This window comes from Lontra canadensis, unplaced genomic scaffold (genome assembly GCF_010015895.1).
Source record: "Lontra canadensis isolate GAN:19392208 unplaced genomic scaffold, GSC_riverotter_1.0 scaffold144, whole genome shotgun sequence".
NCBI lineage: Eukaryota > Metazoa > Chordata > Mammalia > Carnivora > Mustelidae > Lontra > Lontra canadensis.
The window spans coordinates 1,350,872-1,365,497 of NW_022631138.1; the positions used below are offsets into that span (position 1 = coordinate 1,350,872).

Below are 14,626 nucleotides of genomic sequence, written 5' to 3' on the forward strand. Positions count from 1 at the left end.
AGTTAAGTTTTGGGGGAGTCAAAACTTATATGTGGATTTTTCCTAGAGAAGAACACAGGCAAGCAACCTCTTTGACCTCAGCCATAGCAACTTCTTGCTAGACACATCTCCAAAGGCAAGGGAAACAAAGGCAAAAATGAACTATTGGGCCTTCATCAAGATAAAAAGCTTTTGCACAGCCAAGGAAACAGTCAATGAAACCAAAAGACAACCTATAGAATGGAAGAAGATATTTGCAAATGTCTTATCAGATAAAGGGCTAGTATCCAAAATCTATAAAGAATTTTTCCAACTCAACACCAAAGAACAAATAATCCAGTCAAGAAATGGTGCAGAAGACATTCTTCTCCAAAGAAGACATCAAGTGGTCAAAAGACACATGAAAAAATGCTCAATATCATTTGGCACCAGGGAATTACAAATCAAAACCACAATGAGATACCACCTACACGAGTCAGAATAGCTAAAATGGAGGTTAGGAAATGACAGATGTTGGTAAGGATATAGAGAAAGGGGAACCCTCTTACACTGCTAGTAGGAATGCAAGCTAGTACAGCCATTCTAGAAAACAGAAGGGAGGCTCCTCAAGATAAGCTGAAAATGGAGTTACCCTATAGCCCAGCAATTGCACTACCAGGGATTTACCCAAAAGATACAAATGTAGTGATCTGAAGGGGCATCTGCACCCCAATGTTTATAGCAGCAATGTCCACAATAGCTGAACTATGGAAAGAGCCCAGATGGCCATCGACAGATGAATAGATAAAGAAGATGTGGTATGTATGTACAATGGAATATTACTCAGCCATCAAAAAGGTGAATTCTTACCATTTGCAATGCTGTGGATAGAACTAGAGGGTAGTAGGCTAAGCAAATAAGCCAGTCAGAAAAAGACAAATTAAGATTTCATTCATATGTGGAATTTAGAAACAAAACAGATGAACATAGGGAAAGGGAAGGAAAAATGAAATCAGAGAGGGAAATAAACCATAAAAGACTTCTAACTATAGGAAACAAACTGAAGGTGCTGGAGGGGAGACAGTTGGGAGGATGGGTTAACTGGGTGATGGGCATTAAGGAGGGCACTTGATGTAATGAGCACTAGGTATTATATGCAACTGATGAATCACTGAATTTTACCTCTGAAACTAATATTACCCTACATGTTAATTAAATTGAATTTAATAAAAAATTAAAAAGAAAAAATGTTATATGTTATATGTGGATTTTTGACTCCATAGGATAGTTTAGTGCCTCTAACCCCCTGCATTGTTCAAGGTCAACTGTATATACCATGTTTTCTTTATGCATTTATTGGTTGATGGATATTTAGGTTGTTTCCATATCTAGCTATTGTGAATAACACTGTAGTGAACATATGTAGGGAGGACATATCTTTTCAAGTTAATGTTTTCAGGTTTTATGATAAATACCAGAAGTGAAATTGCTGGATCATATGATAATTCTATTTTAATTTTTGAAGGAACCTCCATAGTGTTTTCCAGAGTGGCTGTACCAATTTGCATTCCCACCAACAGTGCACAAGGATTTCTTTCTCCATGTTCTTACCAGCATTTGTTATCTCTTGTCTCTTTGATAATAGCCATTTTAATAGGTATAAGGCGAAATCTCATTGTGTTTTCAATTGGCATTTCCGTGATGATTAGTGATGTTGAATATCTTTTCATGTGCCTGTTGGCCACCTCTATGTCTTCTTTGGAAAAAATGTCTATTTAGATCCTCTGCCCATTTTTTAATTTGATTGTTTGGGTTTGTTTTTGGTTTTTGGATTTTTTTGCTATTGAGATGTATGAGTTCTTTATATATTTTAGATCTTAACCCCTTTACCGGATATATGATTTGCAAATATTTTCTCCCATTTGGTAGGTTGCCTTTTCATTTTGTTGATGGTTTCCTTTGCTGTACAGAAGTTTTTTAGTTTGATGTAGTCTCTTATTTACTTTTGCTTTTGTTTCCTTTGCTTTTGGTGTCAAATTTTAAAAGATTGCCATGATGATTCATTTTAGAGTATTGAACCAACCTTGCATTCCAAGGATAAAGCCCTCTTGGTCATGGTACATTATTGCTGGGTTCAATTCATTAATATTTTGTAGGGTATTTTACATCTATGTTTATGAGAAATATTTGTCAATAGTTTTTTCTTTCCTGTACTGCCTTTGTTCAGTTTTGATATCCCAGTGATATTGACCTCGTAAAATGAGTTGTGGGAGGAGTTCTGTCCTCTTCTATTTTCTGGGAAAGACTGTGTAGAATTGCTGTTATTTTTTATTTAGATGTTGTGTATAACTTGCCATTCTCTATGGAGAATGTTATTATTTTTGTGTTAGCAGCCAGCGAACCTGGTTGTTCATTGTGGTTCACTATGGTTCCAATGTCAGTAGAGTCTTCATAACCTTTGCAGTCCTCTTCTTTTCTGTCCCATGCATGCACCATTGGGGCAATTCTGGCACCCACATTCTCATTTATGTACTAGTTCAATTTTCAACCCATTATGTAAGATAATTAGCATTAGATTCATGTTTGCACACTGGGGGCTGAGCCCAGTTTATAACCAACTTTATGAGGTTACTTTCCCAAACCCTTTTTCTCCATGATATCCTTGATACTTTCTGGTTCCTTGGAGCTACCTATTTTTCATCCTCTAGCCAAAAGTCTGGGATTTAGTTATCCCAGTTTGCTACATATGCTTCCAGGAATAAGCAGCTTGAGGCCCAGGGAAAAAAATGAACATCACCACCAATTTGGTGGTACTTTGAATTCTGGACCTCTTCCCCAATCTTCATGCTACTGTATATTTTTTAGATTTCTCAGATAGCTTTTGCATTCACTCTGTCCTTGAATAATGGCCACATTCAGTGGGAGAGACTGGATGAGACTTTTACTTCATCTTACCCAGAATAGAGTCTTTGGCTTCTATTTTTCAAAAGAGTTGTCTGTTTTAGTTTTTTAAATCCTGAAAAGTAAAGGTACTATGGGAGATTGAAAAATATCTTTGAATCCTGAAAAACCCTGGCTCTGTAATTCAATTTTCTTGAGCCTTTCTGTCTTCATGTGTAAAATGGGGCCTATATCAGGGGTCCCCCAAACCTTTGATGATTTGCTAGAAGGACTTACAGGACTCAGATACATAAAATCTACATATACATCACAAAAGGATACAGATTAAAATCAGTCGAGGACAAAAGTACAGGGGGTGTAGTCCAGAAAAAAACCAACAAGGCTTCCAGTTGTTTTCTTTTTCTGGAGTCCTTATAAACAACACTTAATTCTCCCAACAATGTAACAGTGTGGCAACATGTGCAAAGCATTGCCAACCATGGTATCCAAACTTTGGTGTCCAGAGTTTTTATTGGCTAGCAGCAGAATATTATTCTGACAATACAGTAGTTACAGAAAAAAGGTTGTGATTTGGGAAACATTTTAAGAACCAGGGTAAGAGTATGGGTATGCTCCTTGATGCACAGGTCTGAGGTAGCTATATATAAACAATGAGAAGAAGTGATGAGAGAGAGATGCTTGTATGAGGATAAATACAAAAGAATAGCATTTAATAAATGTCAGAATGACCAAATCCCAGCATAGCATGAGGCATGACAAATAATCTGATGAAAGGCCATTTTTACCTATATTCAGAGTTTGAAGAAATAGGCTTCTGGTTTGAGGAAGAAAGCTTTGGTGCTAAAAAAAAAAAAAAAAAAAAAAAAAGGAGAAAAGAAAGTAAAACTCTTCATCCTCTATAATGTTCCCATCTTCTTTCTGAATTGGGAAGAACTTGTAGTTGCCCTGTTGAAAACCAAGAAGGTCAAAAGAGAGATGTCAGAAAGTTAGAAATGAACAAATGTGCACATTTTTTCAAAATGGGGGGAAAAGTAGAGTTGGGAAACTATAGAATTTAAAATTGACATAAATCCAAGTTAAAATTCTAGAAAAGAGTATTCAGAATAGCTTACGAGGAATTAGAAAAGAGATAGTCACTAGGACCCTATCTGTGTTCACTATGGCTAATCCTTGCTAAATGAATCTCTTTTCCTTTCTTAATCAGGTTACTAGAAGAGAAAATATGGGGAAATTGGTGGTCTCTCAGGATATCCTTATAGACAAGCCAGAGAAATATGAGTTAGAGGACATCACATTAAATGGATTCTCAGATACTTGAATCAGAAGTCTTAGACCTATCAGCTGGTTTCCATTGCATAAAACTATAGATGGGATTTGACAAATTTTTAAATGACACAAACATATCAGGGTATTGAGTCTAGATTCATAGAGACTTTGGGAACTCGAGACAGATCACATCAACAAAATGATACTTTAAAAGAATAAGGAATCAAAGAACTTTGTTTTTTTAAAGAATAAATTTGGGATGACTGGGTGGTTCAGTAGGTTAAACATCTGCCCTGGGCTCAGGTCATGATCCCAGGGTCCTGGGATAGAGCCCTGTGTCAGGCTTCCTGTCAGGGAGCCTCCTTCTCCCTCTCCCTCTACCCCTCCCCCAGCTAGTGCACTCTCTCTCTCTCATAAATAAATCTTTTTAAAAAAAGAACACATTTTAAATCATCTTTTAGGGATGTTTATATGTATGTATGTGTTGGTTGAAAACAGTTCACGGGCAAAAAGACTTAGTTGGGAGTGTCAAGTGAACAAACATTTGATGTTAAACCAAATATGTATGACATGCTTTCATTTATTCAAAAAATATTATGTGGCTGTCATGAAAGCAAATTCTGTCTTAACTTGCATATGAAAGTGTAGACTCCCAGTCCAGGACAGTGATGGTGCTGCTGACACTACAGTAATGAGAGAATATTTGGGTGCTCTGCTCAAGTTTTCTGTGAGTCACCTTGAGAGAGAGAATTAGCATCTAGAAGAGGCCCCCAGGTCACAAAGGCTGGAGACCATGTGGTAGCCGAGAGATAGGGATCTGTGAAGGTTGATCATCTTGAAGAAAGAAACACTAAGCAGAGCTGTGAAACCGATCTTTAAATTTATTAAGGGCTGTTATCTGGATGCTTTTCATTGTTCCTTAGGCAGCCAAAGTTATGAGGTTAATAGCTAGGAGTTATAGGAAATTGTGTTTCAGCCAGTTTTTTGCAGTGTGTCAGCTCCTTTGCCAGACCTTAAGCATACAGAGATGAGCAGGACCAGATCACTTTCCTATAGACTGAACAATCCATAAATTCGTTATTCTACAGAGAGAAGTGGCTCAGTGTTCCATGGCTCTTCCAACAGTGAGACTCCTTTGAGAGCCAGATGGCTCTTAATGCTCTGATCTCCTGTCTCTGGAACACAAAGGAAGGATACTCAGGTTGTATTTGAGGGTCTGAGGCTAGGCCAATGGTATCTGGACCTAGATGTGGTATTCTGGTAACTGTTGAGAACCAAGATGTGTGTTTACCAGGACAGGCAAAGAAGGTTGCCTAAGGAGAGTCTGGACTGTGTTCAGGGAGAAAAGCAGAAGTTCAAAGCCAGGAAAGTGTCCCTGAGCATTAGATACACAAGAGCCACAAACTGACAATAGGAGGACAACTCAGGAGTCAACAGAAGGGAGGAGCAGACGTAGTCAGGAAACACAGTGTGAGACTGGTTAGAGCCAGCATTCTAGAACAGGGCTGGACCATGGTGTCAGCAGTCAAGGGCTTGTTACGAGCTCTGTGGGACCAAACGGGCTTGGGCCTGAGTCAGACAGGAGTAGTCTAGAGGCGGGACCACCATCTGTCAGGTGTGTTAGAGAAGGATTTGTGCCAGATATCCTCCATCGGCTTCTCCCGCTCTCCACCCTGCTCCAGGTCCAGGAAGTGGACCTATATCAGTGGAATCCTTGACCTCTGGATCTGGTTGCCCCATTAGAGATTGGAGAGGGGAGCACAATGAGGTCAGGGTATTCCTGCCTGCTTCCCTGTAGGCTCACCTTGGATTTCTGTGTTCCTAGGCTGAAGGCTGAAGACATCCTCTTAAGATGTCTCTGTCTATACAGCTCTCTCTTCCAGGATCCATAGCCACTCCCTGCCCTCCTCCCTTGAAACCCAAAGCTGGTAGCAGTTCCAGACATACTAGCTCTGGGGTACTGTGCTATCCCTTGTGGCTCTCCTACAACTTGCCCACCCCTTTATGAAAATAATTTATTAAACTCTTCTCAAATCATCCTAATGTCAATATGTCATCTGTTTCTTGGTTGTACCTTGGCTGACACAGGATTCTGGATTGAGTGAGAAGATGAGTTAGATTATTTCAAAACATACTTATATTCTGTGGCTCTGGATATCTTCTCACTAACCTTATATGTTTGTAGAGCCAGGAGTGATGTGAATTAACTTTCTTTCCCTAGGAATCCACAATAAATATTTTTGTAGTATATATGAAGTTCACCTAGAGACTTGTGGTACAATTTAGCCATGTAAAGCTATACAATTTATTGTTTTTGTAAGAATTCATGTTTTCAGGATGTATGGCAGTATTTTTTGGCCTATGTCTGTAGGGTCAGCTAATGTCTTTACTGCCATTATATGAAAGGGCCAAAGGAAGCTTACACTAGTCAAGCAGAACGTTGGCAAGGTCATAAAAGAGCCATAATTAATCTTAAATATCTCTCATAGACAAGCTATGACGCCATACTGTGACCCTTTCTGGGAAAGACTGAATAATTGAGGCTCCCCATAATGCTGCTAGTTCAAGGATGTCCCCGAACCTCAGGAAAAGAAGGAAGAGCCTATATAGTCTATGTGACTTCAAACTGTGTGATTTCTGACTCTCAGGAGCCATAGAAAACATATTGTCTTCTGGCACGTAGATTATTTCCGTTTGACTCTGAATTGAGGGTTTTCTCGTTGTCACTTGGGTGGACTTTATGTAATCTTACTTCTAAACAGTCTTTCAGAGATACACATGGAAAGCCTATGGATAAAATAGTATGACTGAACTTTGCTTCACAATAATACAGAAAGTGGGGGGAGAGATAAAACAAGATTGGCCATGAGTGGATGGTTGTGGAAGCTGGATGATAGAGACATGGAAGTACATTGTACTCTTCTCTCTGCTTTTATATGATATAAATAAGTTTGAATATTAAAAATGAAATAAATAGTTAATTAAAAAGTTACTGCTTGATACAGGAAAACTCATTTAGTATTGCTTGATGCCGCTGATGTCGTGAAGGAGTTCTGTGGGTAAGTTTCAGGAGTATAATAGGAAAAAATATTGAAACAAATGTAAATGAGGAATGCTATTTTTATGAAAGTTTAATGAAACCGGGCTCAATGGAAATCAAGATGACATTCAGAATGTACATTTAGAATATTCTTTCATAAATTGAAAAGGAAAGCAAACAAAAATACTACATGCATGTTTTTAAAAATACTATATATGGACTTTGCTTCTAAATGACCTGGGATAAGGGAGAACAGGGTGAGGTTACAGATGAAGCAAGATTGACCATGAGTTAATATGAACTGGAGGAATGACCACATGACAGTTCATTACTTTCACATATGCTTTATGTGTTCTATAGGATAGTTTAAAAAAAAACATATTTCACACGTCCAAATGTGATCATCTACATTGAGACAGTATTAACTTTTATGATTTAATGAAATATAATATTATGCTATTTTTCTTCCTTCTCTTAGACTTTACATTTTCTAATATATTACCTTTTGTTCATTTCTCTCCTCTTCTCCCATGCCTTAGTTTTGTCTGTTATATGGAACCAAGCTGGTGTTCCAGGAGCGAGCCTGGTATCTAGAACATAAATATTTGACTCCCATGGCCAGCACGAAGATTAGGAATCAGGTAAGGGTCCCTGGTGTGCAGAAGAAACCCTTTGTGCATCAGCTGTCAGCTCTTTGCTTTCTTAGAAAACAGTCCTTTCAATCTTTTATCAGTTTCCAGTCATGGATTTTTATGCCTCTGGGACTTCACATACATGTTTTCATTGCCTACCATGATCATATTGCACTTCAGAGTTTAAGTGACAAGGGAATGATTCACTGTGCATGAACTTTCTGACATGAAAAGCAGAGGAGGGAATCAAAAGCATTTTCCTTGTCTTGGCAAAAAAATAAAGTATTAAGTGATTTTCATTTTTCTCCTCACCAAAACCTATTAACTCATTTTTCATATTCAGAAAAAAAAGACCTATGGTATTTTCATGTCAGAGGTAGCAATGGAAATTCAATGTGATAGCTACAAAACACCTGAAAATGAAGATAGATCCAAGGAATCACCATCCAAATGCTGCTCTAAAGAAAAAAATATATACAAAACAGCATAATCATCTGTAAAGCACACTTTCTGAGTGTTTTCTGAGGGACCTGTCTTCCAGGCCCTCCATTAGATGTTATAAGATAAATAGGTATAGGCTCAATCTCTGCTTCCAAAGGGTCTTATTATATACAAGGACACAAAACTGTCTTTAAAATGCAAATAATAACACAAGGAAGCAGAGACTTTCCAATGAATAATTCCAGAATTCAGAGGACAGAGATCATGTAGGAGTGAATGTCATTCTTGTACTAGACCTTCGAGAGTGGAAAATTCCAACAAAGAATGGTAACTATTGAAGAGAGGGAAAGGCAGTTGAGCCTTCAGACAGGGTTGGTGAAGTGGTAAAATCATAGAAATGGGAGTACTTGGGACAGACATGTTAAAAAACAGCGAGAAGACCAGTTTGGCTGATATCTCAAGTGAAAGCCTGGAGAAATCTGCAGGAGCCAGGCTGAGGTGGACACTGAAGAACCTTGAAGAGTCTTTTTCCTTTTCAGGGAACAATGATTATGAAGAAAAGCATGTGGAAAGATGTTTTGGTTATCTGTTGCTATGTAATAAATGACCCCAAAACTTAGTGGCTTAGAACAGCCAGTTATTATTTCTCAGGATTCTGCATCCGAACGTGGCTCAGCTGGATGGTTCTCCTGCTGCCTGAGGTGTCTGCTGGGGCTGTGAAGGTGGCTTCTTCACCCTCACGGTGGTCACCTCAGCTGAGGTGGCAGGATCATCTAGGGGCTGCTGGGCAAATGTGGACTTCCTCACAGTACAATAGTGTCAGGAGGGCATACTGTTTTACGTGATGCCTGGCTTCAGGAGAGGAAGTGGAAGATGCCAGTCATCTCAAGGCTTGGCCACTGCTAACATAGTGTTACTTCAGCTGCATTCTGTTGGCCCAAGAGAGCCTCAAGGCCAGCATGGATTTGGGCAAGAGAAGAGACTTCACCTCTCATTGTGAGGTGCAGCACGCACCCTGGTGTGCAGAAGAAACCCTTTGTGGGGAAGGAAAAAATTGACAGCAGCTACCTTTGGACACTGACAACCTTCCAGAAAGAAAATGCCCACTTTGGGGAGAGGAAAAAAAAATGCTTTGATTAAAAAAAAAAAAAAAAAAAAAAAAAAAAAAACTACATGAAGAAAGATTTTAAATCCATGAGATTAGGTATTCCAGTGATATAAATGAGATAAATAATACATCAAAAGAATGCTGAGTAAAAGAAACCAACTTTCATATACAACACTGAAGTGCTTTTGTATTGTATTAGTGCAATATGCTTGCCACACTTTTCATTTACTAGATACTTGTAGCAGCCTGGGAGATAAGCAGGAAGCAGTCAGACGCTTTGGAACAAACTATCTGTGGGGCTAGACGTGGGTTGTTGAGAACTATAGGACATCTCAAGGCCTTCTTTTGCAGATCTCAGTGCTGCCAGCCATGAGCAGTCACCCCTCCTCTGGGCTCTCTCAGTATTCCCAGAGGGAAGAATGTAGTTTACTTGGCACAAATGTTTCCCTTCCCACTTCTGCCACGCCCCTGTGAAAGGATTTCAAGGTTTCAGAAGTGTTATTAATAGCTTCTTTTCACTAAAATGTCTGGGACCCTTGGCCAACTAGAGGTGCTTAACAGGAGTCGGCTTGTGAATGGGTGAAAAGGGGACAGGGTTGACTGAATTACTGAAATTAACCTAGATGCTTTCACATGAGAATTCTGCAATTTTACTGATTCTTTCTTTCTTTAGGTGCATCTAATATACTGGTTAATTCATCCCCTAACTTTTTTATCCTGTTTGTTGGGATTTTTATCTTAAAAAATATTTTTTTATTTTCTGTTTTATATCATCTATATAACTTTTTAGTTTCTTATCCCCTAAAGATATATTCAGTTTTGTCTTTGATTTCTTTAGGCATTGAAGCATAGTTATTTGATAGTCTATAGCTAATAATACAAATATCTTAAGACTTTACCAGTCTATTTCTTTTTGCCTAGTATTTCTGCTTTGTGTATAGTTATCTTTTAATATGTGCTGGTCATTGTTTTTGAAAAATGTTTTGTGAGATTTACATGAAGGCCAAATTGAAAGCACTTTCTTTCCCTTATAAAGCATCTGAAGGTGCCTTCAGTTTAAGACCAACTTAAACCAAACTCAAGACTTGAGGTTTCCTGTAAGACTCAGAGAGTTTAAATCAGAGCAGTAAGTCCTTCACCCTCCCCCAAGGTCATAGCTGTTTGGTATCCAGCTCATTGTAGCAAGGGTCTCTATTAAATTTCTTGCCTATTTGCTGGCCCTGATGTTGACTATCATCACCCCTACTGCCACCCCAGACACCATGAAGCTGTCAAAGTGAAAACTCAACATTGCTGAAAATGGCAAATGCCTTCAGAGGGAATGCAAATTTCTACTTGTTTATTTTCTTTGTTTCCTACCTTTCCATAATTTTTGCCATTATTATTTTGCCAGATCATTGGTACTTTGAAGAGGATTCCTATATTTTCTCTAAAAATTTTAGTTGTTTTCAGCAGAACAGTTGAGGGGAAAAAATCTGATTCTTTATTATCAGAAACAGGAAGCTCCTTCAATGTTATACCACTTGACCCCATAACAGCCTTTTACATCCTTTTTCTTATCCTTACACACAGATGAGGAAATGGAAACCCAACATGGGAAAGTAACTTGCCCAAAGTAACACAGCTAGTGAAAACCCATATTTCTCTGACTTTAAACATTTTCATTTATTTTATTTGGATAAAAATCAGCCTTAGCTAGTAACAACAAGTAGACCCCACATCCAGTTCTTGGTTTCTAATACCATTTTCCAGTAGAAGGAAGCAGAGTCCTTGGACTAATGATAGATTCTAGGACTGGTTCAGTGAATATCTAAGATGAGCCTGGAGCATCTTTCAGGGCTAGAAAGTGAGAAGGTGCCCAATTGAAAACAAAAACAGAACACCCCAGGACTGTGGGGTTATGCCAAAGGGACACTGGAAGGACCTAACTGAAAGAGTACCTAATAGCCAAAGCTGGAGCAATTTGAGCAACAAAACAAATGATGTAGTACTGGATTATAACCCAAAGTATAAAATAATTAAACAGAAGTCCAAAATGATATAAATAAATGATTAAACGGATCCATAAATAGGATCAAAGAGACCATTCTTTCTTACTAATGTATGTAGATTCTTCCCCCTTCCCTTGAGTGTGGGTTGGACTCAGTGATTTTCTTTTATTTTAAAGGACAAAGCATTGAAAGGGAAAACAGTTACTGTACTTTGGAGCAATCTGGCAGATCCCCGCTTAACCAGGTGCATAAGGTGAATATCACCGGTAGTAAGTTGTGTTGATGGCATGCACTTGTGACATTGTATGGTGAGACGAGCAATTGACTCTTCCCCCAAATCCATAACCCGGATCCAATCCTAAGGAAAAAGAAAAAGTCAGACACAACCAGATGGAGGGATGGTCTACCTAAGACCTACACAGTCCTCCTCAAACTGCCAGTGCATGAAAGATGAGGAAAAACTAAGAAAGCAACACAGGCCAGAGTAGACTAAGGAGACATGATGACGAAGCACAGTGTGGTCTCCTGGATTGAGTCCTGAAGGAGAAAAAGGACATTAGTAGAAAAACTGGTGAAATCTGAATCAATCTATAGTGTATTAATATTAATGTACCAATATTGACTTCTTAGTTTTTACAATGGACCATAGTTATGTTAGGTGTTAAGAGAAGAATTAGAAGAAACTAGGTGAAGAACATATGAGAATTCTGTCTATTATCTTTGGAAATTTTTCCGGAAATCTAGAAGTATTCCAAAATTAAAAGTTTATGAAGAGGAAAAAAACAAAAAAAAAGCATCAGGGAATCACAATCAGCCTGGGCTGATTGTAAATGATAAAACTTCAGAATATGCAGGAGTTATGCTAAAACTCTAGGCTAATGATAATAAGCAATGCATATATTTATGCTAAAAGAAAACAAAATTTAATCTCATTCTCATAAAGATCTTCCAGGTAAATAAGGCTGGTAACAGGCCCCACTCAACGACTGAGTAAAACTAAGAAACAGAAAAGTTAAACAACCGGCCAGGATTCTAGCTGAGTGTGGAAACCGGAACTCCTAATCCCAAAAGGAGGTGGATGAATCAGCATCATCCTGCTTGTGTGACCTGAGTTTGGAAGCTTCGCAGAGGCCTGCCTAATGGCAGAGGGAGTAAAATCCATCCACACGCTGCAAAGGCAGCACGGAGCGCTCCGTTGTCCAACTGAAGCCCTCAGGAGAGGGGGTTGGGGGTTGTTTTCTTTTTTGTTTGTTTTTTTGTTTTGTTTTGTTTTGTTTTTGTTTTCTTTTTAAACTCAAGTGTCTCCCCTCCAGCCCTTCCTAGCTGCCATAGCTCGCTCATCTCTTTTGTTGGGAACTTGATTGTGGAGAGAGCTCATCCACATTCTTTATCCTGCATAATCCCCACAAGCACCGGTTAGTGTGGCTAGCTGTTAATCCACTTTATGGATTGGGAGTCTAAGGCTGATTTGCAGCTGATTTAAGGAGTGGTAAAGGTGAGGTTGTTAGCCTGTTCTCCTGATCCCTCAAAGTAGGTAGGGCCTTGGCTCAAAGGCAGTCCTCTGGCGTTGCCCCCAGGGCTCCATTGTAACAAGGCCCTTAAGTAAAAGATTTCTGTTCCCTTTTCATTATTAGGTACTTTTGCAGGGTACAGACGTATAGAATAATTGCGCAATTGTGGCCTTTGTTCTTGGAAAATTGAGTGTCCAGGCATTATCTTGTTTCATTCTTCATTAACCTAGACAGTTGTGTTTATTTTGCTCCAGATAATTCTCAGCATTAGGAAGTAACAATCAGCCAAGGCTCATTTTAAGAAGGCAAGCCTTTCAAAATAATCTAATTGTTAATGATTACGTATCTCCATTAAAACCAACTTCATTTTGCTTTAAAAAAAAAAAAAGACAAAATGAAACAAAAATTTCAGCCTCTTAAAATGATGTATTTTATTGCAAATGGCCTTGGGTCTTCTACTTTTTATGCCAGCCTTTAAAGTAAATTTCAATTTTAGATAGAGTAGCCTCATTTTTCTCAGTGAAGTGTTTCCTCCCTGAACTCTTAGGCACACCTGTCCTGCTCTGTCAGCGCCCACCAGCACTGGAACAGTGACTCTTGGTGACATACAAAGAAGAACCAAGTACATGTAGACATGTGGTCAGCTCACGCCAAGAAATCAACACAGGGCGAAGCTTTAAAGTTTATGTGTGTTGAGAGAACCACAGCTCAGCTGTGGGTTGCAGATCAAAAAAGACCCTATTCAGTGTGGTGAAAATAATACTTAGCAAAATGTTGACTCAGGTTCCATTTCCTGCCCCAAACCCAAATAATGGAGCCACGTGAGAAAGCATATTATAAAGGATCTGCAAGGAGGTCAGGGAGGACTGCATAACCCAACCCAGAAGCTATGGGAGATAGCCTGTAAGAGTAACAATGTTAAAAACCAAAAATTCATTCAGGAAGAGAGAAAATAAATACCAATCATGACCAACCCCAAGCCATCTTGACACTGCCCCACCTACCCCAGTATTTGATCATAGTACACCCAAACGTTGCCTCAGTGTCCTATTTGAGTCATGACCTGTCAGTTTCTTCCTAAGTGCACACTTTCTGGGGCAGAACAGATGTCTAGCACCTTGTTCCATCTGAGTCATTCCCCCATGCCTTTAAGACTGTTTTCATTTTGGTATGCCCACTGATGTGCTAGGATGAAGCCCTGATTTAACAGGACAAGTCTCAGTCCTCTCCTATACCCTTGCCAACAAATGGACACAGGAACAGACCTAGGCCCTAGTAGCCTTTGTGAGCTCCACTGAAAGGAACCATCCTTTCTCTGCTCAGGGACCCAGTGACAGCAAGGAAGTCATGGAAGACTTTTGATGGCAAGTGACCTCTTGACCTGTTACCTGCTCAAGTCTATAACAACCACTAAGGTTTGGGATTTAGTTTCAGTTTAGCCAAACAAATGGTTGAATCAACAATGGGGAAGAACATACAAGCCATGGATTGTTGGGTCATTCAAATAGTTGAGATGTACCACATTGATTTCAGTGACACACTGATTTATTCTCAGGAAATGTGGCTTGGAGTAAGAATGTGCAGAAGTGTGGCAGACACCAGACCCCAAAAGCCAAGACACTACTTTGCACCTTTGAATTCAGAAGATGGATCGTGCTTATTTGCTATTTTGAACTGAGTGTAGAATATTATAAATTCGGTCATTGCCTTGTGGCCAAAAGTCTTAGGGTACAAGAAACAAAATAGGAGGAAAACGTAGGGAGGAGTTCCAAGCTGGA

At 39.1% G+C, this 14,626-nt stretch overlaps 1 protein-coding gene across 4 annotated transcripts in view; it reads left to right on the top strand.

Annotated features, from left to right (window-relative positions):
* ACOXL (acyl-CoA oxidase like) overlaps positions 1 to 14,626 on the top strand; it is a 326,290-nt gene that overhangs the window by 293,462 nt on the left and 18,202 nt on the right. For all 4 annotated transcript variants that reach the window (XM_032843889.1, XM_032843891.1, XM_032843888.1 and 1 more), the window contains one exon: positions 7,705 to 7,806. In XM_032843889.1, coding sequence (XP_032699780.1) covers positions 7,705 to 7,806 — 102 coding nt within the window. The remainder of the gene's footprint in view (positions 1 to 7,704; positions 7,807 to 14,626) is intronic.